This window comes from Aquila chrysaetos, chromosome 17 (genome assembly GCF_900496995.4).
Source record: "Aquila chrysaetos chrysaetos chromosome 17, bAquChr1.4, whole genome shotgun sequence".
Lineage (NCBI taxonomy): Eukaryota > Metazoa > Chordata > Aves > Accipitriformes > Accipitridae > Aquila > Aquila chrysaetos.
In genome coordinates, this window is record NC_044020.1 from 25,614,219 (window position 1) to 25,639,026 (window position 24,808).

Genomic DNA, 24,808 nt, shown 5'->3' on the forward strand with positions numbered 1-24,808 from the left:
AAGAACTTCAGAGTAGCAGAGTCAATGTTATGGAAAGATGGACAGAGGATCAGTGTGAGTGTGCTACCTAACACTGAGAAGAGACATGCTGTGATAATTTGGAAATCAGCTGCTAGCTCTGTGGCTCTGTTGCCAACAGGATGATTTGACGGGCAATGCCTGCCATTCAGAAAGTTATTTGCCTGTGATAACGCTGGAGTTCATGGTGTACCTCAGTCACATATGCTTTTGCTGTACTCTGCCAGGTCTGTTGGCTTTTTATGCCCGCACCTGGTATTTCTATCCTTCCCTGTACTCCATTTTTTTTTCCTCCTCTCATTCTCTTGCCTCCATCCTTCTAGCTCTTCAGAAAGAGAATTTTTTTTCCTGTTATTCAGAAGGCTAAAGGATGACTTACTGCCTTCGTACCAGCTAGTCTTGCAGGATGTTTCAGTCTCCACAGCTCCTGTCTAGCCAAAAGCCTGCAAAACTAATGGTAGAAGCTTGGTGCAGAATCCAGGTGCCATTGTTGCTACTTGGTGTCTTTGCTTTTGCACTGATGTGGTTACTCATCTCACTCACTGGCAAGCCTGACTGTTCTTTTCCTGTGACTTTTTGAGTTACAATCTGAACAGCCCTTGGATGGCTTTAGCATGTGGAATACACTTAAGGTTAGCTGAAAAGAGGAGAAAAGGTCCCTTCTGGCAGGCTTGGGCTGCCTCATGCTTGTTTACCAAAGTCCTGGTTGCCTGCTATGTCCTGCAAGTATATTTGTGAGAACAAGGAGGTTCAGAGACAATAGAACTCCCTGTTCACAGTGAAGGTAGAATGGGGGCTGCTAGTAAGTCAGTTCGTTATTTTTCTTAAAAAAATTGTGTGGAGTAAAGCAGGAAGGGTGCTGTGATGGAGCACTTGGTGCAAAATCCTGGATTTTGCACCCTGCTGCTTGCTGTGCTGAAACACTTTCGTGTTTCCTGGTGACTTTTAAATTTGTTTGAAAATATAAACTATCTCTGTATAAGTTTCTTGAGGCTGGGGCCCTGGTTTTTGGGGAAGTTTATTTTCATTTGCAACTTGCCTCTCTTCTGATTTGGTACAAATCTCCCAGGCTTTTATTCCCAGTGCTACCTCAACCTTTTCCTTCTTGCTCCTCCAAACTGAGCAGCAAAACCGAAACATTCACAGATAACAAATATACAGAATTCCTTATAAGCATAAGCAATGATGAAGAAATTTGAAACCTGGGGAGTGAAGGGAGAGTCCTCACAACTGACTGTGCCAGAATCCTTGTGTCAGTCCAGAGAGTTTTTCTTATCTTCTTGTGTTGGCTCTCTGTGGAACATCTTGGGAATGGGGAGGATTGTTTTGCATGTAAGGAGTTCTGCGTATAGGATGCTTTTGAGGAGGTTGCAATTTATGCTCTTTGCTGGTTGTCTGTGCCCATTTATCTGCTTTTTCTTCTCTTGTGGGCTGAATGTGGGTGCATGTCATCCCATCAAGGTGTCTGGCAAGTCCTTCTTGCTTACAGTGCCTCATCCAGCACAGTGTGTATTTGCTTGGCACATCTCATCACTGCGTCTCTTCTTTTCCGGTCCTCATGTTTGCCATCCTCGTGGCAGTGTGCTTGGCAGTATCAATTCACCTTTAGATGCTCAGAGTTATTTAGCAAGACTTTTAAAGATGGGGAGTTTTCTCTTCCCAGCTCAATGACATCTTCTTGCAGTGTAACAATCCCTAGGTTTCTTTACCAGTGGACTCCTGCATGGATATTTCTTTCCAATGTGAGCGGTTGCCCAGTATTACTGGCTGAGCCACACTGGGATTCTGGGGCAGGTTGCCACAACTTACGGTTGCCACCCCTAGTCTGGTGGGTCCTGTTCCTAAATTGGAGGTTCACAAACAACTGGTTCAACTAATTTGTCAAAGCTGATGCAGTTCTTCCTTTCACTGGTGTGCTAGTACTTATGTTTATCTGATTTTGTTCTGAACTGGTTCTGGATGATGGCTGGCTAAAAACTACTTTTTGGCAGGTGGAGGGGAGAGCATGGTAGCCTTCTGCTGGCTTAGCTCCCTGCGTTGTCTTGCTGTGGTATGGGACAAGTGCTAGTGCCAGCGCAAAAGAGAGATTGGGAACCGACAGCTGAAAGTGGAGCTGGGGAGAAAGGATGTGGCTGCAGTTGCATCTTGAGCAGATCTAGCAGGCTGCCAGTGAAAGGGGGGAGAGCTGTTCCCCCTTCCAGCTCCCTGCTGCTTGCCTTATGTTAGTTTTGGAGTTTACTGGACCGCTTCTTGAGTCGATTCAACTTGCTAACCCAGTCAAACCTTTCACTGACGTAATGATTTGAATCAGCTTGGGGAGGGGCCCTTAATTAAGTGAGGGGGTAGAACAGGATTGGTGGGGGTTGGGTATGAGAAGAAAGGGTTTGAGGAAAATGAGATGATGCTAATTGCTTTAACCAGGCTAAATTCCATGTCAGTGAAAGAGTATGAGCATGTTGAAGGTAACGCTGACCTAGTGGCACCCAGAGGCATCATGGATCATTGAAAGAGGAAAGGTGGCAAGCGGGAACTTGTGGAAAAGGCCTCTGGACTAGTTAAAGAAAAGTGGGAGAAATTCTGACAGCTTAAAATAGCCACATAAACACCAAAAAAATTGAAAAACTGATCATTTAATGTTGGTTCATCGTTTTGCATCCTGTGGGCTGCAGCATTTTTAAGCTAGTGTCAGATGCTCACAAATCAGATGTACAAAGCAAGACTTAAGTAAACAAGCGTTAGGGAAACCAGACATAAGTATCTTGGGTATTAGCAACTTTCAGTATGCTATGGAGAGAGACAAGAGCTGCAGCCAACAGAAATATTTGGTACAAGAACTGGAGCTTGGTGGTGAGGAGAAGGATGCTGATGTAGAATTCTAGTTGTAGAGGTAGGGCAAAAAAGGCAGCGGCTGGATTTTAATGTCAAATGTGGTAAGCATAGGGAAGGTGTTACGTGAATATCAGAGTTAAGAAGCAATTAGGCTCAGCACCCCACTATCAGCTGGAGTTTCGTATGGTTTAAATTATTTTTGTTGCAGTTCAAATGTGTTAAACTTCAGGTTTTGTAACTTTTGTGTTCTCTAAGCAAATCTTTGTTCCTGCTGGTGGATACAAAAAAAGTTTATTTTATAACAAAACATAGCTTTTACTCTGTCTTGGGTACTTTAATTAGAAGAATAAACTACATGTAGATGTCTCAGGTGAAAGAGGACATGGTAGTATTCACTACTGTTTCAGTTGTTGGTTTCCAAGATGGGTGTTTTTTCTTTTACTTTTAAAAATGTGTACTTCTCTTCAATGTAATATTGTTTGTTGCAGTTACAATATGTGTTCTTATGATTTCTATAGAAAGAGAAATAGAAACATATATAAAGAGTTCAGCTTTGACTACTTAAAAAAAAAAAATAATCTGAGTTGTACCTCTTTGCCCCATTATAACTTAAACTGCGAGATAGTTGCCTAGCTTTGAAAGAAGTTTCTCTTGGATTTCTTCCCCTAGTCTATTAGTATAGTTTATAACTGCATTATTCAAGAAAGCCATCTTTTTAGTGTCCTGTGCTTCTTTTAAAGTGAGTTATATGGAGCGGGATGGGACCTTCTGACACAATTTTCCTTCTAGCATTGCTGTTTGAGTCAAGTAAATGGCAAAGATGATGCTAGGTACTAATGCTGCCAACTTCAGTAATTGGGTTTTATAGGATATTGAAGCCTTAGCGTTTTCTGGGAAGGGTTGGAGGGAGTGGGGGAACAAACCTGTTTTTTATTATTTTGGTGATGCATGCTTCATTCCTGAATGTCGCAACAAATTGGAAAGCTTAATATCCTCATCTGCCAGCCCTGCGGAATGTTACAAGTGGCGGCTTTGAGTCAATCTGCATGAAACTACACATCTTATTTGTAGCTGTGTTTCTTCTGAGTTGTCATTCAAATAACTTGTATCATTCATGAAAAGGACGTTTTCTCCAGTCCTTCCTCAGCCAGCTCTGAGCTCCAGCAAGGAGTGAATAACCTATGCAATGCAAGTTGTGTTAGGCTCAGCAGTGCCTTCAGGCCTTGGTGATTACGCTTGACATGCCTGGTGTTCCAATTCAGTGCATGCTGTGTGCATGGGTACTCTTGCTCCGTGTTGCACATAATAATGGAACCTGTACTCATTTGTGTGTCGATTTACCTTTTTTCAAATGCTGGGCATACTGTCTTACTAAGAGAGAGCTCTGCCAGTTGGCTGCACACTTTCCTATGGTGCATTAGATGACATTGAGCTGGCTATTAACTAGATTTTTCAGGTTACAATTGTATGCAGGCTTTAAAAAGTAGAAGGTTTTATTGCATATCTATTTTTTACCACTTTCAGTTTACTGAATACTTTCTTCTGAAAAATGCACTCATCATAAGCAACCTGCACTTCAAGAGGCTCTACTGTAATTAATTTTAGATCTTTAGGGGGTGGGAAATTATGCAAGGAAGGGAAGGAGATAGCAAGGTAATAAACCTACTTAATATAAGGATTCTGCTTTCTAATTTAAAGAAGTCTACCCCTTCTCTATGGAAATATAATCTCTAAACTGTATGTTTTGCTGCACAATAAAAACTTGCTTTTTGGAGGGGGGAATACAAATTTAGTCTTATTAAAAACAAGAAAGCTTCCCTCTTCCCCCACATTTCCATAACTTTCTATCTAAAGATTGTCATAAATCAGTTTATATTCAGTTTTTCTAAAATTAGGATAACAGCCTAAACAATTTGTTTGTTGTTTTTTGTTTGTTTGTTTGTTTTTAAAGGAAGAAAGAAAGTAAAAAGGTTCCAAACATATCTAGCAGAACTTATCTGTAGGTAGATTAAGGAACTTCTTACTCCCTTCAGCTTCTCCCAATACTCATGTGGCAGTGTCTTTGACAAACAGTTTTATGGTAACGAGGGGAGTAGTCTGATCTTGAAAACTAGCTTTTTGAATTTTCTGAAGTGTGTGTTTGTATTTCCAATTTCAGTGTGAGTTTCTCATACAAGGAACTGTATCTTTTCTGGCAGTGTAGCCCTTGACATTACTCAACCATGCACATCTTTTGGTTCTATAAATGTAAGCCTTTTCATGAGGACATATACCCTGCTAGAAGTTTAAAGTGCCCACCTATGCTGATGAATAAATCTGCAAGATTTCTGTTAAATTTGTGTAGCGACGGGTAGAGGAGCATTTAGTATGCCAATCATGGTATGTATCTGAATGATGCCTTACAGTTCTGTTGCTACAGTCCCTGAGTAAACACAGGGAAAGGTGGAAATGTTTTCTGATAGTGGGTTTAAAAGGATGTGATTGTCTGCTTTATGCAATTGTAGTATTTTTCTTAATCTTTTGTTCAAGTAGGAACGAGGCTGGGATTTTCATAACGTTATATATAGCTTGTGGTTAAGGACAATTAAACAGCCATATTACAGTTAAGAAACTATCTGTTTTCATGGTTACTACTTTTCGTTGGTCGTCTTGGGTGTTGTGTGTGAAAAATACGTGGACTGTGCAAACTGATAGAGTAAGCAAATAAAGCATATAAAATAAAGGCTTTGTGTTAGACAACTAAACAGGAGTGGTATAGCTGAGTTTGAAAGAACTTTGTGTTGTCCATTCCTGTAGATTTATTTTTCTCCCTATCTCCTCATACCAACATCAACACTCTAAAACAACATTAATCTCGTGCTGTGCAATGAATTTTGTATTTGTATGTATTATATGTAAAATGTCTAAGATATATAATTTTGGAGCGTATCAACACACAGGTGACTTTCATAGCTTGACATGAATTATACTTTTATGGAAGTGGGGTGTATATTACTAAATTCTAGCAAAAAAACCCCCAACTTTGCTCAGGTGGGCCAGCACTGAGTGCTTAGAAAATCGCTTTATCCTTGTCTTTTCAGATTCTTATTTAAGCGTCCTTCTCTACAGAACAGTGTCATTTGGGCACTTCAAACCTCCATTTTCTTTCTTCTCTCCCTTCTTTAATCTTACTTTAATAATGCACAGCCCAGAATTATGAGCTGTCCATTACAAAGTTACCATCCTGAGTTGTAGCACTGTTAAAAGGCTTCGAGTTGGTGCTTTTCAGTCAAACTTCAAAATGTCCCCAGACTTTTTTTTTTATTTTTTAAAAATTTCTTACATCAGTAGTTATGGCCTGATGCACCATCATAGTGCAAGTTACACTTAATATGAGTGGTGTTAATGCATCTGTCTGTCCCCCCACCCCTTATTTCTCCCATTTAAAGCTGCCCCACTGTTGCTGTATGCGAACCGACGTGATCTGCGACTGGTGGATGCTGCAAATGGGAAGGAGAATGCCACGGTGATTGTGGGTGGCTTAGAGGACGCTGCAGCAGTGGACTTCGTGTTTGTAAAGGGGTTGATATACTGGAGTGATGTAAGTGAAGAAGCCATTAAACGAACAGAATTCAATAAATCTGGGAGTGTACAAAATGTGGTCATTTCTGGACTTCTGTCACCTGATGGGCTGGCATGTGACTGGCTGGGAGAGAAATTATACTGGACAGATTCTGAAACAAATCGGATTGAAGTTTCTAATTTAGACGGATCACTGAGAAAAGTTTTGTTCTGGCAAGAATTGGATCAACCCAGAGCGATTGCCTTAGATCCTGCAAGAGGGTAAGTCTTTCTTAAAATAATTACAAATATTGAAATTTCTATTACTTCTTATTGAGTGATTTTAAATAAGTGATGGTACTGTTATCGAAGTTATCTTAAGCCATTTTGTATTATTTGCTTCTAATCCTGTTAGTGTGATTTGAAAACAATTTGCACTTCTGAAACTGCATTCATATTGGTTTGTGAACTAGGAATCATCAGACTTTTAAAAAAGTACTAGAAGATGAACAGAAATGGATAAGTTCTAATGTAAAACTTGATTTAATCTGCTTGAAGGGCCATCAGCTGCCTGTGGACAGGCTTGTGCCTCTCTGCACTGTCAAATAACAGAATTTTTTTGAGCTTTGCTCATTGTTGATATTCATGCTTTATTGAAACAGCCAAAGAAATGAGAGATATCGATATGCTGTATTAATAACAATTTGAGACATGTTTTAGCACTTTACCAGAAAATTTACAGAAGGGTTCCTCTCCCTACTCTCGAGGGAACTTTTGTTTTAAAAAGTCCTGTGTTTTGGCTCAGCCCATTCTAGAATAGGTCTAATTCTTCTCAGCTCTCATTTCAGTCCCTGGATGTGACTTACAGTATAATCTTTTCGTTCTGTTCTTGGGACAAAGCTGTGGTTGACAGAAATGCTAAATTCAATGGTGGTTTTGGTGATGTTACATAAATGGCTGGCTTGAGGTTCCCCCGTAGGTAGTCATCTGTGATAAAGTGACTGGCTCTCCTGAAGTGAAAGACTAATGGAATATCCTTGATGTTGTGTAATCTTTTGACTTTTTTTTAATCTGTAGTATAGCTCTTATTTAGAGTATCTTTTTTTCCTGAACTAGCAAGAAAATTAATCTATTGTACTGCCATTTCCCATATTTTTTCAGTCAACTTTTTTGAGGGGAGAAATCAATGCATTGTTTCTTTGGAAAGATGAGGACTGTTTTAGCTGCTTGCAGCTTCATTACATTATAATTTGTTGAACTTGTATGTTTAGGTCTTTTCCTCCAAAAGAAGAAGAAAGTCTCTTTGTAAAACGGCTTCTTTCCTGAACTTCATAGAAATACCATATCTTGAATATTTTCTTCCACAGTTTCAATAGGCCTTTGACAATATATAAAGAGGAAAGATGTTTCTTGCATTACTTGTATTTCTAGCTTTGGAAATAACAAAAGGATGGATTTATGCTTTTCCTATCTCTTTACAACTTATAAATTGGAGCCAATGATAGCATTAGTTTTATTTTATTAGATTCTAAAAACATTTAAGAATGCAAGAAAAGAGGTAATGCTTATGGCCCCTTCCACCCACCATGCCAAAACTGAGAGAGAAAGGAGAGGAAAAACACAATCGAAGTGTTTTTTTTTATTTGGCTTGTAACCAGAGAGACTGAGATTCTTGTTAGTTAGGAATAATGTCCTGTTGTCAAGCCAGTTGGTTCTTTTTAAGAAGAGTATTTGTATTTTCTGAATACATACAGTAATATGCTCAGTGATCAAAACTAGATGATTGCATATTCTTGCACTCTTTCATAATACTTTACACAAAGAGGAAACTGCAAGAAGAAAAATGAAATAGATCAAAGGTAAAGTGAACTCATAACTTTTTCCATATTGATGATCTGTTGAAGCAGTGGGAGTAAACACTTCAATATGCCTAGATTTAAAACAAAACAACTCAAACAAAAACCCAAACACCACCCCCCCCTTTCCCCAAAACAAACAAAAAAATCCCAACCAAAACAAAAAAACCCTCCAACAGCAGTAATTGAAGGACAAAATATTTTTTTTTTTCCTAAATCTTTGTAGAGGTCACTTTGTAAGTTGTTCTATGAAAGGTATGTTTTAGGAAGGTAATACAGTAATATATCCACTTTCTGTCTTACCATATTGCAGTTGCAAAAATTGCAATTCTTGTATGCAGTTTTATGACAGAAAACCTCTCAGCTTTCAGTAAATCTTGTTACATTTCAGAATGGCTTTCAAAGCTTGAAACATAGGTGGAAGGGTGGCATCAGCACAGGGATGTAAATAAAAATAAAATAAAATAAAAAAATCCCCAGACTGTTCTTGTATGCATGCTTCTTTCACTAATATTTATGTTTTTTTAGCCCTGTAAATGTCTTTTGGTTTCACACTGTTGCCTGGCAGACAGTGGTAGGGATAAGCCATAAAAGGATCTAAGAACTGTTAATAAAATCTGAAACTTGGAATAGCAAAACTCCCTCTCATTTTCCTGCAGTCTAATCTATCTCGTGTTATGCTCAGTTGATTGTTATTCCAGATACAGTTTTATAAACTCTTGTAATTCATGTAAAGAAATGATTTAGCAGCAAAATTTACACTAAGGTCATCATTACCCGCAAGTTCAAATTTTCATTAAAGTATGTTTGTCAAATGCGGTTGATTTAAAGTAGCATACATCAAGTATTTCACGATCAAGTTGATTTAAGTACCAAATTACTCGTCTGTTCTGTGCTTGTGTGTACATGTGTATTTATTATATGTATCTATGTTACTGAAAGTATGAGAATGCCTACTTTGAAATGAAATGTTAAGAACAGTATAAGCTAGCACAAATATGTAGTCATGAATAATGCATTTTCTTGGCAGTGTCCCATGTAGAAAAAATTAAATGTTTCACCAACACTCTGGTCTTTTTAGCAACCTATCTGCTGTAGGATACTCAGTGGTTGTTCTCTGAAGGTCACTACCCAGTGCTGTTGTGATAGTTCAGAGGAATATGATTGGACTCTTTCAGAGCATGTTACAGCAACAGTAGAGGTGATTAAAGAATAACTGGTTTGGGTAGCCTTTGCTACTGCTGCCAAAACCATCTGTTAATTGTGTGTGAGGTTATAGGTGTAAATGAAATACTGGAGTAGAAGTTAGACTTGGTTCCTGTGTCTGTTATCGATAATGAGAAATGCAATACATTTACTAATGGAAAATATTTCTCAGTTGGTAACTGAGACACAGCAGCAAAGTCTAATTTTTACTCTGGTATTTTTGTCTAGGAAGCCATCAGAATCTAAAAGTCTAGACTCCTCTTACTGGTCATCTCCTACGTACATTTTGAGGTTTGAGCTTCTCATTTCTCACGTTCATACGCTACAACTTACTTTACTTTTTTTCTATTTTAATTGTCTTGATACTCAATAAAATATTGTGTGTGTACCAGGAGAGAGGAGAAGGGACCTCAGATGAAGAGGAAGGGAATGGGCTGCTTGTGCAGCCTTCTTCTGAAGTGAGCCAGGGGGTTTCAGGGCAGTTTCAGGAAGACTTCTCATTCCTAGTCATCCTTTCTGAAACTGTTTATTCCTGACCTGTGTTAAACATGTGACCCTCTTAATAAGATCACCAGCTGGGTATAATACATACTGCGACACTTCAATGTTGACTTTTTGCCAGGGGAAGACCAGGTGTTAGACCACCAAGTGCAGGAGAGCACCAGATTTAGGAACTGCTCACATGAAAGTTGAGCAAGTGGAAAAGAGGTTTTTCTGCTTCAGCACTCAAGATGGGAGAAAAAAAAAAAAAAAAAAGGCATATTTATTCAGATTCCTGAGCAAGTGCTGCTTGAAAATGCAGTATTGTATATTTGTACTGCTGTTTTCTTGTTATATTTTTAATTTGTACAGCCCTTTTGTCCTCAGGGAAAAGGCTTCATTATCATTGTTACAGTTCCCCCAAAATTACCCTTTAGACAACTTGATCGGCTTTCTTCCTAAGAAGCACTATCAAAATGAACTGGCTTTTCTCACTTCTGGATCTGTTGTTCACCACAAAGAGAATTTTAAGTGCCTCCTAGAAGTGCTGACTAATTGCTTACTTTTCAGGACGTGTTAAATCAAGTGACTCTATAGAGTTACCTTAATTGTTAAACTCTTGTAAAGCTTTCGGGTTGTAAAGGTTTTCAGTTAATGAATGGAATTAGAGTACAAAGAGCTACAACACTTTTTATGACAGCTGAAGTTGATTTCTGGATGAAGTACTTTGCACGTTGGGGAAAATCTTCAGATTTAACACGTACCCCTCCCCCAGCAGGCTTCTCTTTTTTTTTTTTTTTTTTTTTCCGTGCAAAACCTTTGCAGGGAATACATACACTTTCTTTATGGACCTACTTCTTTTGTTTCTTCCAAAGTTGGAAACTTGTATCTGAGTGTGTCAAGCACAAAAGCAATTGTAGTACAGGCCTTACATCTGCACATCATAAAAAAAGATTCATGGGAACTGGTAGTATTTGTTGCTGAGTGGTAGATGTTATACAGCAATGTAAGGAAAGGAAAATGGACAGTTCTAATAAGTTACAGTATCTTTGATTTGGGGAAAAAAATTTTAAAAATGAAAAAAATTCAGAATTTCTTTGTAAATTCACCTGTTCAGTGAAGTTTTTTGTTTGCATGCAAGTCAGTATTACATAAAATGGCACCTTAGATATAAATTTCCCCAAATAATGCAAATAACTGAAGGCTTTGCTTCATAGCTTCTCTTGCTTGATGCCACCTCTCCCTTGAGCAGATTGCTTCTGGCTGAAAATCCTTCTGCTGCTCCTCTGCTGATACTAACATATTTCACAGCCAGCAGATTAGTGCACTCAGCTAATCATTTGCTGCATAGACTGGCCTGTGCATTAAGGAGTTAATTTTGAGGTTTTATAGGCATCTTATATGCAAGTGTTAAGCTGATATGAAATCTGCAGACTGCTGTGGTGTTGGCACATAGATTTATAAGGTGTATTTAATCTTTCTTCACCTAAGGAGGCTCTGTTGATCAGATGATGTTGTTGGTTGCAAATAAACCACTAAATTCTGGTAAGAGCTAGGATATTAAACAAACCAAAAGGTATTTTTTGGTGACTTAAAGATAATGAAGCTAACACAAGAGATGGCAGTAGTATTGCACAGGCTGTCCTGATGACAGTGCATCAGGAGTGGCCTGCTGTGGCTCTTAAGCTGCATGTAACTCTTGGAAGATCTAAAATGCAGTACCAGTGTTGCTAGTAGCTGGATGATCCCAGGGCAGGGACTGTTGGGTGACCTAAATCTCTAGGCATGGGAGACTACAAATCAGAGAAGATTGCCTAGGCCAGGATTATACTGCATGATTCAAAACCCAACAGCATGCAAAGCAGCGCTTCATCCTGCAAGAGGCTGGCATGGAATCTGAAATGTCCTTGCCGTCTTCTGCCCCAGAACTACTATAACTCCCTTTGCTTCTCAAGTATAAGGTGTTTGGGGTTTGGCTCTTGGTCCTATGAAGATCTTTGTGGCTTCTGGGAACAAGATCAGACACTATTCATTTACTGGAATAGCATTGAATATTAAGTCTAGGTTTGGGGTTTTTTTTGTTTTGTTTTAATCTCATTAACAGTCTGTTCATTTTGAAAGGTTCTTTCACAAAACTTTGCAAGGTTTGTTTGAGATTTGTCATGTATGGTTCATGTGATGCTGGTTTCCAGTCCAATGCTAGGATATTTCCATGTGGCTAGAACTGTAAAGGTGTCATTTTATTGCACAGTTCAAAACGTTAATTTTGCTCTCCTCCTCTCCTTTCGCCTCATCTGAAGGAGGAGGTGAAGGAAGGTAAGCAGAAAGTAACCAGAAACCCACATACTTAAAACAGAGTGAAGGCTTAGAGAGGTGACCTCTCTTGTAAATCTTGCTGTGCTGGTTTAGATGTTACTGCCATTGACTGCCTATCCTCACCCTACTGCCAGAGGTGGCCAGGAACTCAGAAGAATGTATTTGCTAATATGTTTTCTTTAATTTTCAGGCTTTTTACCTAGTTTTCCCTTTTGTGGAAGGAGATGGGAGAGATTTGGCTTGTTAGAAATCAAACTAGAGTGCACAGAATTTATTTGTGCAGGACAAACATTTTGCTTACAGACTCAGGTATCTTAAAGTTGTAGATGCTTTTAGCTGTAGGCAAGTTTGAAAATAGCCTTTCATCCCTACCTGCTTCATTCAGCACTTGGGCAAGAAAACAAGACTGTGGACTGGATCAGTTAGTTGAGGGCTGTGCTTTCCTTTCTGCAACTTTCCTGTGAATAAGCTAGTAGCATCTTGAAACACTGTAGAGTTTGTCAAAACACTGAGTTCATTGTTTGGTTTTTTTCACTTTGTGTTTTCAGTTTTGGACTTGTTCTGGTAAAGCATGCGAATATGGTATGGTTGATAGCCCGTTGACAGTTTAAGGTGAAGAGGACGATTTGGCCTGTCCTTTAATGCGTACCTCAGTGCTGCAGTGATAAGGGTAATAAGAATTAGTAAACTTTATGCAACTTGCTGTAAAATATCAATGTATACTTCAGATATATGCATGCAGAGTTTGTTTAATAAGTTAGAACTAAGTATTTAAACTGAGGTAATAATTTCCGGTCTGCGTGAATAACCTCTGGTGATGAGTCTTTGGGCATGCTTCTGTTTATCTGCATTTTCAGTCCCTGCTATTATAACTTAGATGCTAAGTCTAGACTATGAAGACCTGTTGTATTTAAAAAAATAAATTGTAAACAAACAAGTTTTCACTAACAACATTTTGAATGAAGTTTTATGCTGAGTGAACACAAGGAAAATTATTTTTAAAATCATGATTTTAGACTTCTGGTAAGCATTATTAGCTAGCTGTTAATTAAAAAATGTTTGTTCACACACTTTTAAAAATTAAAATAATACTAACACAACTTTTAATAAGCATTAAGGTGAACTTGAAGGCGCCATATTAATTTACAGCAGAAAGTTACAATCTGATACATTGTTAGTTCTGTATTCTTGCTTGAGAAGTTCAAAGTAGCATTGCTGTTAAGGAAGCAGAGTGGCCTTAAAGGAACATCCGTGCTATTTCTGGGGAAGGGGTCAGAGTAAAAAAAACCCCAAACAAATAATCCTTCTCTCCCCCCAAATATAAGTTATGTAGCTTAGGGGTGTTTGTCAGGAAATCATTACTTCAGAATCCACGACATCTAATAAGACTTGTAGGAGAGAGCTTTCGATTGCTCACTAACGCCATTGCAGCTGACTCAGCTTAATAATTGCAAATTACTGCAAGAAATTATTCTTGTATTAGGGAAAAGTTTTGTTTGTAATCTCTTTACTATTTCAAGGCAGGATATTTTAGAGGGAATTTTTTTGGAAATGATGATGAGCCTTGCAGACAATGTGTGTTAAAGCAGATCTGCACCAGAAGAAATTTATTGGCAAAATTTGCCTTTAGTGAATACAGCTCATTGCAGTATGGTTTAAACTTCCTTTGTTTGTCCTGTGACCATCATCTTCCCTTTCTAAATAAGCTTCCCTATCAAAAATGTACTTTCTGCCATAAGCTGAGATTATACTTATTCTTGCTGCAATGTGTTGGCCAACACATTGTACACCCCACAGTGCATTTGCAGCAGAAGTGTGTAATGTGGACTCAGCCTGAGTCGCAGTGGATAAGAGGAGTGTGGTAGTGTCTGGCCTTATCATTATGAGTCTGCTTGTTCATGGGCTTGTGGAGTGTGCACATAGAAGGAGGAATGCTGGAGGAAAAAATCTTACCTTTTCTTCATTTAAAATCTAGATAGGGTTGGTTGGTTGTGGGTTGGGTCGTCCCCCGTCCTCGTGTCCGCACAGTGCCCCCCCCCCCCCCCCCCCCCCCAGTGTTTTCGGGAGTGACTGAAATGTGTCCATTTTAGAGTTTAAAATTTGGTCCAAACTTTCGACCAAAGGTTTTGATCTGTGTTGTAGAAAATGGAGCAGAAAGTCACCTTTGTTCCTCTGGAGGAGGTTGATCATTGGATTTATGTTGTTGACAAAAAAGATTGATTTATGGCTCATTTTTTGAAAAAGCTGATAAATCCACTTGCTAGCATGATTTGAAACAGACCGATAATATTCTTTAAATAAACTATGGATTAAGTTTGTTTAAAAAATGCAAATCACAGCACTCAGCTGCATGGAAGTTCAGCATGATTAACAAAGAAAAAAGTCTATAGAAGAACCATCTTTATTTGGCTGCGTTCCTGGAAAAAATAAGACTATGCCTGTGGAGAATGAGTGTATTTCGGTACTGTCTTCTCTGTAGAGTGGTCAGATAAAATGTCACAGGATAATACATGGTACAGAGGACGTCAAGCAAATGCAGCTTTTACAGTGCAGCTAGTAAGAAAGGAGGACATACCAGGGACATAAATTGTGAGATGACCTAATAAAATACCTAAATAAGTGTTTCTAGAACTTGTGCAGTGACCCCAGGACAGGAGAATGTGGTTCATGTTACAGTCAGTGTGCCAGGGTTGTAAGTTGGGCCTGCATCTGAAGCTGTACCATTCTATGGTTTCAGGATCTGTGTATAAAAGACCTGAAAATGAGCTGAGCAAAGCAGAAGTTAGTGCTCTGGATTTTTGCTTGATGCTTGGAGAATTACTCCATTTAACTCTTTGTTGTATTACAGTAGCCTCTCTGTTGAGTTTCTGGTCTGTCTGTTTCTTTGGTATGGGATGCCCCCTTCCAGGCTTTTTTTAAAACATTTAGTCCAGTTGTGGGTGTTTCATGATAAAAGAAATCAATAGAAAAACCTGAGCCTTATCTGTAGGAGCAGAGTCACTTCAGATGGGCCAGTGATGCTGTTTCACAGTAATACTCTAGATTTTAAATTGTGTGATTTAAATGCATGTGTGGGTGAGAATGTATATATAATATGTATTTGTGGTGTCTGTGTCTAGTTAGTTGCATCTTCTACTTGAAACATGCTAATCATGTTGTACCTTAAAACCTAAAAACCAAGCCAACCAATCCCCAAAATATCCCCCTCCTCCCCAAAAAACCCAAACCAACCCAAACCCCCATAAATGTGGTAACCTTTTTTACTTGGACTGATGAGTAGAAATATAAAGAATAGTAACACATTTTCTGGACCTTAATGCTTTAATTAGAATCCTTCTGACACCGCTTGCTTAAAAAAAGAAAAAAGTCAGCATCCATTCTGGGTCTCTCTCTCTCCCCCCCCCGCCTCATTTCTTTCCCCAGGGTTGTTTAACACATACTTTACATTTTCATTTCTCATGGGAACCTTGTCGTTTCTCACTTTTACATCTTAATTCCATGTTCAGCATAAAGTATTACTTGTATTAAGTTTTCTCTGTCACTTCAAGCAAGAAGTGGTATAGATAGGAGATTATGCAACTAAGAGCACTGTTAAGTCGGAGAGCTTTTTTTTCTAAATAAATCTATGTAAGTGTGAAATTTATTTTTCTTATTTAAAGGATAAGTATTATCTCTACTGTAGCAGGTTGTTAAAAATTATCCTAAAATTAAAGAAAGCTGTCTTGCAAATTAAGCTTGCGTGATTCATTTGCTGTGTATTGTAGTGATGCGTAGAAATATCTTCAATTCTCAAGTAGAAGGTTCTTTTCCTAAAAATACATTTCTTTGTTGTAGAATAAAACTGTATCTTATATCATCGTCTAACTTTTAGGTTGAACTCTGGCAAACTTCTGAGTAAGCTGAAATTAAAAAATGCTATTTTAATATATCTTTTTTTATTTTCAGCATGCATTTTTCTTGTGTACATTTAAAAAAATCTTTCTGTGAAGTACATATTTAGGTCTAGATATAAGCATAGTTAGTCTGAGGTAAAAATTAAGGGGGCAGAAATTGCTCAAGAGGTACACGTGGTTTCTAAAGTAGTAGGCTCTGGTAGGTCTCAAACTGTAAGAAGATCCTGAATGAATGCTTTCAGATGTGTAAAACAAAACTTGCCAATTTCATACTGTAAACACTTGAAATATGATGGGGCTTGAGCAGTTGGTAGCAGTCCAGAGTTGTCTGATTTTATTGTGCATGTGTATGTTGGTAAACTGGTGCTTCACCTGATGATGAGCTCTCACACAAATGTTCTATTAACTGTATGAAGTATGGGTTGTGTGTTGATTTTACTGTGCTTTCCTGATGAAACAACTTGTTGTTTTATTGCGATAGACTGACACGCTATTTTAAACAGCATTTAATAATGTGCCTATTGTGGCCAGAAGTGATGGCTAGAGGTTCTGACTGAGAATTTCTGTTGGCCCCTAGACGTGCATAAAAGTAGTCGCTTGACTGAGAAGAAGGATTGCTGGATGTAGTGTTCAAGCCAGCACTCATTGTTGAGCTGGCAGGCACAGAACGGCTTGGCCAAGTAGTCAATAGCAAAACCAGAGATTTGTTTTAGTAAAGGTCTGATCACTGCTCATAACCACTAAAAGCTTTAGCATTAAATAAATTATATAGTCCTAATCAACGTTTTATAGCTACAAACCAAATTTGGATTTAAAGAGATGGATACTATGAAAGCATGAAAGTACAATGTGTTCTTGAGGTTTGACAGAAATTTGTTACTTAACTAGAGAAGAATTGTCTCTTCGAATAAAAATGTTCTTCTATTTCAAGGCAGAAATGAGACTCAGAAAACTGAGAGTTCCTAAACAGAGTTCTTTATATTTATTTTAGCCTCATTAAAATTGTTGAAATCTCATCAGCTTATGTAACCAGAGCATTTTGCCTACTGTTTAGTAAGTAGCCGAAGGGCAGTCTTGTTGATAACCGTGAAACATAAAGAGAGGCTCTTTGCTCCCAGTCCCAAGTTACCCTGTCTGGGGGCAGGTTCCCTGTAAACACTGGCCCATGGCCCTGTTGTTGCATGTTCTGTCTTCTCTGTAGCCCCCTTCATATAAAATGATGCTATCAACTGGTCTCACACAGATAATTGGCTAATGAAGGTTAAAAAAGGAAAATCCAGGTTAGAATATAGAGGATTTCTATGCATCAGCTTTTAAATGTCCAGCAGGACATACCTGAAATGGAGCCAAGCAACAACTGGGAGAAAAGCTGGGTGATTTTTGAGTTTTGATAGGCTTTATGGTCATCCAGGGGCTGTACAGAGACAGAAGTCTTCCCATTTTCTTCAGTGAGAATAGGATTACAGACGCCAAAGGGCCACCCGTGCAACAGGGTGGGAAGATTAAGATTTTTTGAGCTCTGGTTCCTATTTAAGTTCTTTGTCACTATTCTCCTTTTGAAGCCTGGTCCTCTGCAAACAACTGCTAGTAATCTAAAGTTGAAATCTTATGAGCTGAATTTCTCATGTGTGGCTGTGAAATTATTAGATGTCTTCTGTGATTCTCCAAAACACACAACATGAGACAGACTGTGGATTTGCGTAGTTTGGGATTCTTCCCCCCACCCACCTGCATGGTTTGTAAAACCTCCCAAAGCATCTCGCCCCTTCCCTTCATCCTCCTTATATGTGACATTCTAAAAGCTCCCTTAGAGAATTTGACATGTGGCACCCTAGAAATACATAACCTCAGCCAAAACTTTGAATAAAGAGATGTGACTTTGTGAAGATGGACTACATTATGTTCACCCACATGTGCATGCACGTGGCTGTTGACATATGTGAGTGTGTGTATGCATATTTTATCTGTAGAGTTCACTACTATTAACAGTACATACACCAAATGTTCTCACAAATAAGTGCCTGAAATCTGTTGCAGAAATCAACCCATTAAAAACTGAACGGAGTTACAGAAAAACTTGGTTTGGGTGTAGGTCTTTCAGAGGCTAAAGTCTTCAGACTTTCATCGGGTGACCCGCATAAGCATATGTTACCTGTGACTGCTCTCTTGATCTTGACAGGACTGCTTATTCAAAATTAAGAATGTACTTGAACATTTTGCAGGACCCAGGCTGAATACTTAGCAGTTTGTGGTCCTGGAGCTAAGAGACTGGAGTAGCTCTCAGTATTTTTGGAAAGATGAAAAGATGGAGGAGAGAGAAACTTCTTAAGATACTCTAAAAGTAGCTATGAAATTGAGAAGTAAAATTTGTCATATTGGGAAAAGCTGCCTGACAGCTCTTTTATAGGCTAGCAGAAGTCCTATATTTAAAACTAGACGAAAGGAAAGAAAGCAACCTTGAGAACTTAAATAGGCTTAAAGAGAACACTCCTGAAATCAAGTGGAAGGTCATCTATGGTAGATAGTTGATACTTAAACCTTGACTTCAGTGCTGCCCTGTCATATTACAGATGAAGAAGTCTAGTCTTAGGCTCCTGCTCATGAATGATTTGGCATAAGACTCTTCTATTGTTGAATTACAAGACTGAGTTTGTTTGGGGGTTGTCATTCCTGAATTCACAATTGCCTGCTCAAGTAAGAAGAAAAAAATTCTTTTGTGCCAATGAAAGAATCTGCAGAGCCAGTTAGCTATAAAGTAAATTTATGAAGTGAATATATTTTTTTAAAAAAATCATTTTGTACTAATGGAAAAGTCAGTAGTATTCTAAAAATAGTTATACTCAGTGAAGTTTCTGCATTAAAAAGGATAGTTAGAAGCAAATATTTGCATTTTGAAGTGGAGGAAGATGAGACGCTCTTCTCCTCGCTCTTCTCCTCGCTCTTCTCCTCGCTCTTCTCCTCGCTCTTCTCCTCGCTCTTCTCCTCGCTCTTCTCCTCGCTCTTCTCCTCGCTCTTCTCCTCGCTCTTCTCCTCGCTCTTCTCCTCGCTCTTCTCCTCCCCTCCAATATTTGGCCCCACCACATCCACCATCCACTTTTCTGACTTCCAATTTTCAAAGTATGCTTTACATTCAACTCCTTGAGGGAATGTATATAATGTAAACATTAAGCATATCCTCTGGGGCTGTGGCTTTTAAGTGTTTTTCTTTCTGAAGTTGTATTTTCCAAAGTATCTTAAAGATGGTTCTTAGAATCTGTCTTGTGAACTGCCTGGTTTTTCAGGCTGGCTTGTTGTGGTAGACCATGAAGCCTGGACAGATAAAATCACAGCATTAATAGTTATTTTGCCATAGCAGTGTTGAGTATGCTGCTTAGGTAAAGAACTGTGGTTTTGCACAGAGAGTTTGTGGCATTCCAGTGTCCAGACTTAAATGATTGTTTTCTTAGTGCAGGACCTAGATGCTATATAAAACTTCTTTTCAGGAACTGCTGAATATTAACTTCAAATTTTTTCCCTTGAGATGGTAAAGGATATGAGTAAGCTTAATCTATCTATTTTTTCTGTTAAATAAGGAAAGGCCAAAATCACGTTTAAAACAGTGTAAGGGACGTCTGCTCTCCCCTACGTAAGTATATGCCAAATCTGGTTAATAAAATGGAGCTTTGCTGAGAATTTGAAAAATGCACAAGCTAGGTAGTGAGAACAAGTATCAGGCTAATGCTATGCTTGATAATTTTTGTTATTTTTAGTGAAAAGAATGGCTACCTTTTTCTCTTGCACATGCGTCGGCAAATACATTGCTCTGGTGAACCATGAAACTTGCTGTTTTCATTGTTCTCTGTTGCTTATAGGTAAGTTCCCTTTGGTGTGACCGTGGTCAAGAAGTTCATGTGAGTGTAAGACACAGCTTGTCAAACATGTGTTCAGTGAGTGCTTGAGTAGTGTTTTTCTGATGGAAAAGTTCTGGCTCCTTTTTTTAGAAACAATAAGAAAAATCTATGGGAACAGTTAGCCTTTTTATGACTGACTTTGAAGACGTTACATGACTTGTTTCTCTGTTTCAGCCTGTCCCTCTGGAATTATGGAGTTGCTAAGTTCTGGCATCTATTTTCTCAAGACTGTCAAGAGCTGTGTATTAATCTTCACAGAGACAGTTTGGTGTTTTCTTTGCGTGGCTAACTGTAAGAGTTGTCAGTCTTTTAAAAAAAAAAAAATTTTAATGCTCCAAAATCATGAAATTATATGAACAGTTGCTGTATCCAGGGAGTCAACAAAAAAGTTGTAGGCAAACTATGTACAGAATAAACCTTTTGACCTTAAATCATTTTATTTCACCTAGAATTACCCTGTTTTGCGTAACTGAAGACAACACTGTTTTAAGGTAGTTGTGTTTCTATGCACGACAAGAAATCATGTAAGTTAATAAAGTGGTAATTTATGGCCTGGTGCAATCTCCACCTAGTCATTTGTAGGCTGAGTTATGCAATTCACATGCCCTGTTATATAGTTAATCTGATTACAACACCTTATTCAGTGTTTCAGCAATAGGAACTGTTGACAAAAATGGCCATGCCCAGTTTTTATTTCAGAGCTTAAGTGTCTTATTTATCCAAGACCTTTTTTCATGGATAGATTTGTTACCCTCTTTAGGATTCGAGGTGCTTGAAGTTCTTCTCAAAATCTGAAATTCTTTGTGTTAGCCAAGGAGTTCAGAGACAGTAGTAGGCATGGGGAGCATTCTGGTTTGGGGTATAGAGTTGCCCTTCAGCAAGGGTAGCTGCAGTTTAGTAGTGGAAGAGTTCTATGGGGCCTTTCAGAATTCAATTTTATTTTAGTCTTGGTCTCTTTTTCACAGGTATGACTGTTTAAGTTTGTGTCTAGCACTATGCTAACTATTGAAGTGGGAAGGTATGAAAGTGGAGTGGAAAGGTAGGAGATTCTAACTTAAATAAAAATGACTGGTAGTGAGGACAGTGTGGCTTGATGAATTGTCTTCCACAAAAACACGTGAACACCAGGCTCTGTTTTTCTCCTTTCTACCACTTCTTTGCAACCAAAATGTTTTACTACTATTCCTCTTATCAGAAGCAGAGTTGGTTTCGCATATCATAAAAGGAAGCAAACTTTTTTTGTTTTGCCAATCACATTTTTTAAGAGTTCCTCTGCTTTTTCAGCCTTTAATCTGCATTGTAGTGTTGTCTGTGTCACTCTTGACATGTTTCAGAGCACATTGGATGAATTTATTTAGAGAAGCAGTTCTTTTTATTTGCCTTTGTGTCTCTTCAGAAGCACAAGAGTGGGCAAAACGTGTCAGCAGAAGTAAGCTGAATGATCCCACAGACAAACTTGTCAATTGAATTGGCATTTTAATCATAACACTGTGTGTATTCAGTTATAAAATTGTCTTCCCCGGTGTGTGACAATTTTCAAGGTGACTGTGAGTGGGGTAAATGTACTGTACTGGAATATGTGTTCATAGATAGAGACTTAGGTAGGTGCTGCTTTTTTTTTTTTTAATAATTGGCTTCTTTTTGCATAGAAACACTTAAGTAGTATACTGTGTGATTTGTGAAATGATTGTGTGAATAATGTGTACACCAACACATGGAAATGGTAGCTGCTAGGTTGGAAGCAAAGTCTATTTGGAGATGTCTGTTGTCTTGTGCACTTGGTTGGTCAGTCAGTGATTAGAGGTTGTGTGTGCTCGGCTGACTCTTTTTCTAGCTGTGTAGAACTGACTGAACAGCTTCACATAAGAGATGGCCAGATCTGGTCTGTGTAGGCTATAGGGAGCCTGTTCAAAACGCTGATGTCCACAGGCTCAGGTTGAAGCCAGGGCAGTTTGAAGATGAAGAAACACAAAGGGTCTCCTCCCCTTTCATCTGGGTCTTGTGTGTTTTGATTCTTGTAGACAGCAAAAACTATTGCAGCTGAGCAGCTGGTGTTTTGGGCTTGTCACCTTGTAGTGCTAAGAAAACTCCCCAGGCACTTCAGTTGAGCAAGCGATGGCAGGTCGCATGGGGTCTGTGGTGGTATGGCAGTGCTGCAAGTCATACGGCTGGGCTGTGTTCCATAGCTGTGGATGTTTTCCAAACTAGACCATAGTGAGAGACGTGTGGTGAGAAGATATTTACTCTGCAGAATGCTATTGATGTTGTAGAACATAAAGGTGGTTGTTGTGGAATATGTGTGGCTTTGTTTATAAGGGAAATATTTCTCCTCTGTCTTTAAGTGTATAGACGATAGTTTAAAAATCACAATGCCGCACAAAGCCTAAGATAAGCAATCACTTAGGGGAGTGTTTAATTGATGGTTTGTCATCTGTAAGGGCATGAGCTGTGAGTTTTCAGTATAGTAGAGGTCTAAACGTAGCCTGGGGAATGGTGGTAGTATGGAGTCAGGAAGCCTAGCAACTGGATATTTTCGTTGAGGGTCCGATGCTATTTAATTTAAAGTTAAAAGCTGTCAAACCACTTGCATAGATAAATAGGCATCTCTGGAAGGGAAGAGTTTAACTCCTGTGTTTAGAAGCAAATCAGGCCATGACACAAAGTAACAGGCTACCAGACAGTGTGGTCATTCTCCTTAAAATGTTAACAGATACTTTACACAAATAAAGTCAGTGTGTAGAAAATAATAACAGTATGGTTGGGTTGCATCATCCGAGCTTGCAGAGCTTACTTCTTCAGGTAAGGAATGTTTATGCACAGATTTAGTTGGAGTCTTTATGCCACGAAATGGCAATAGTTACAAGCATGTAACTGTACAAAAGCATCACATATTCAGTGGTGTAATGTGTCTAAAAAGAGAAGAGTTTTGGTAGTGATGCCTACCTTATTGCTCTAGTTGGGTGGAATGAATGATTTATGTATCGCTGAGCAAATACACTGCTTACTGCAACATTTTCCAAGGGATGGATGACTGAGGATTTTGTTTCTGATTCTTCTTTGTGTGGTGTGTTGTGGTTTTGGGTTTTGTCTGTTTGTTTTGATGAGAAGTCTTGGGCAAATCACTATTCCTGCTGTAACTTTCTTTTTCAAGTCATTTGATGTTATTTAGCTGGTTTGTGAGCACAACACAGTTCTCTGCTTTTCCTTTTCCCTCCTCCCACTGCTGCAGATGCCTGCTGGAAGAGGTACTGAAATTGTCTGCCCAAATGGCATAGGCCTGGGCCAATGCTGTGCCAGCCTTTTGTGATTGTGTTTTAAAACATATGAAGCAGCAGCTGTGCTGTTGCACATTCATTATAACAGCACTGCTTGTCAAACAATTTAGACGAATTAGAAGGGGAAAAGCAAAAATGTGTTTCAAAACCTAAAATAAGTATAAACACTTTTGGGGATAATTTGGGGGATGCTGAGACAGACTCAGGGAATGTTTGTGATAAAAGGACTCCTTTCCATTGCTGCATACCCAAATGCAAAAAACATGGTGCTAGTGTGATGCTGAACTGTTTATAAACAGAGGTGCTGACCTGCCTTCTTAATTTGAGGAGATGAATTATATAAACTACTCTAAATGGTGAAGTAAGAGCTAATGCTTTCATTAAAGGATTTTCAGCTAGTTGGTGTGGAATTCTCTGACAGTTTATTTTTGTAGAAGATGCTGATTCATCAAAATGGAAATATCAAAACAAATGTTTCCACAAAACAACTTTTTTCATCAGGTTGTCATCCTGGTTTACACGGTTGGAGCCTTGAGCTTCCAGCTGTGTTGCAGTCATCCCACAGTAGCTAGCTGTACACTGTTAAAATGGTTGAGGATTTTCAGCCTTGGTAGTGTTGCAATCTTCTCACTGTTCTTAGGTGTTTCAATCCAGGTAGATCTTTCAGTTTCAAATGTCACTGTCAAGTGTTATTCCACTTCAGTGATAACTTGTGAACTTTGGGTTTGTTTCATTGATTACAGCAAGACTTAGATGAGAGCGAAACACTTCCTACTAAAAGAAACAGTAGTGCACTTTCCACATGCCCAGTTCTCATTCCCTTGTCAGCTCTTTTTCATCCTGGCACTATGGTTTGTGCTACATTGGGTATTGCCTAGATGGAAGGTAGGAGTAATGCTTCTCTGGGTCACCAGAATTTTAATACCTGTCTTGCAGACCCTAGAAGGCAAGAGAGTGATAAGAATATAGCAGAGGGAAAAAGTGGATTAAAAATATTACTTTTTTCAGGAGACAGGAACAGAGCAGCTGAGGAGAGATGGCGTCTTTTCCCCTTGTCAGAAGTTTTAGCTTCCTGTGCTGATTGACCTGTATAGCCTTGGTTGTATGTTCTGGTTGTCATATAGGAATGCTAATTATCTGTTAACTGTTTTCAGAGGCAATCCTTTATTTAAGAGTTACTAAGCTGTCTTATCAGTTTCCTAATTTTTGCTCACTGGTGTTTGTTCTCTAAGGTTATTACAAATTTTAAGACACTTTTCAAGTTCTGTGTCACCCCTATTAAAGGCCTGATTTTCATGGTGACATATCGAAGTCCACACTATGAACTACAGAAGCGTTTTTGTTACTTGTCAAAAGCAATGCCATTAAATTGCACCCAGCAGCCTTCTTAATTCACCCTGTGATTTGTTCATCTTTTGTCTGAATACTAAGCAGCTTACTTTGTGAAAGTCATATTGTCTTTAAATATATGAGCAGATGCAAAAGAGGAAATACACACAGTTGCT

At 38.7% G+C, this 24,808-nt stretch overlaps 1 protein-coding gene across 1 annotated transcript in view; it reads left to right on the top strand.

The window, feature by feature from the left end:
- Positions 1-24,808, top strand: part of LRP6 (LDL receptor related protein 6) — a 131,107-nt gene that overhangs the window by 9,618 nt on the left and 96,681 nt on the right. Inside the window, exon 2 of the mRNA XM_030040981.2 lies at positions 6,276-6,669. Within this exon, the coding sequence (XP_029896841.1) occupies positions 6,276-6,669 (394 nt within the window). The remainder of the gene's footprint in view (positions 1-6,275; positions 6,670-24,808) is intronic.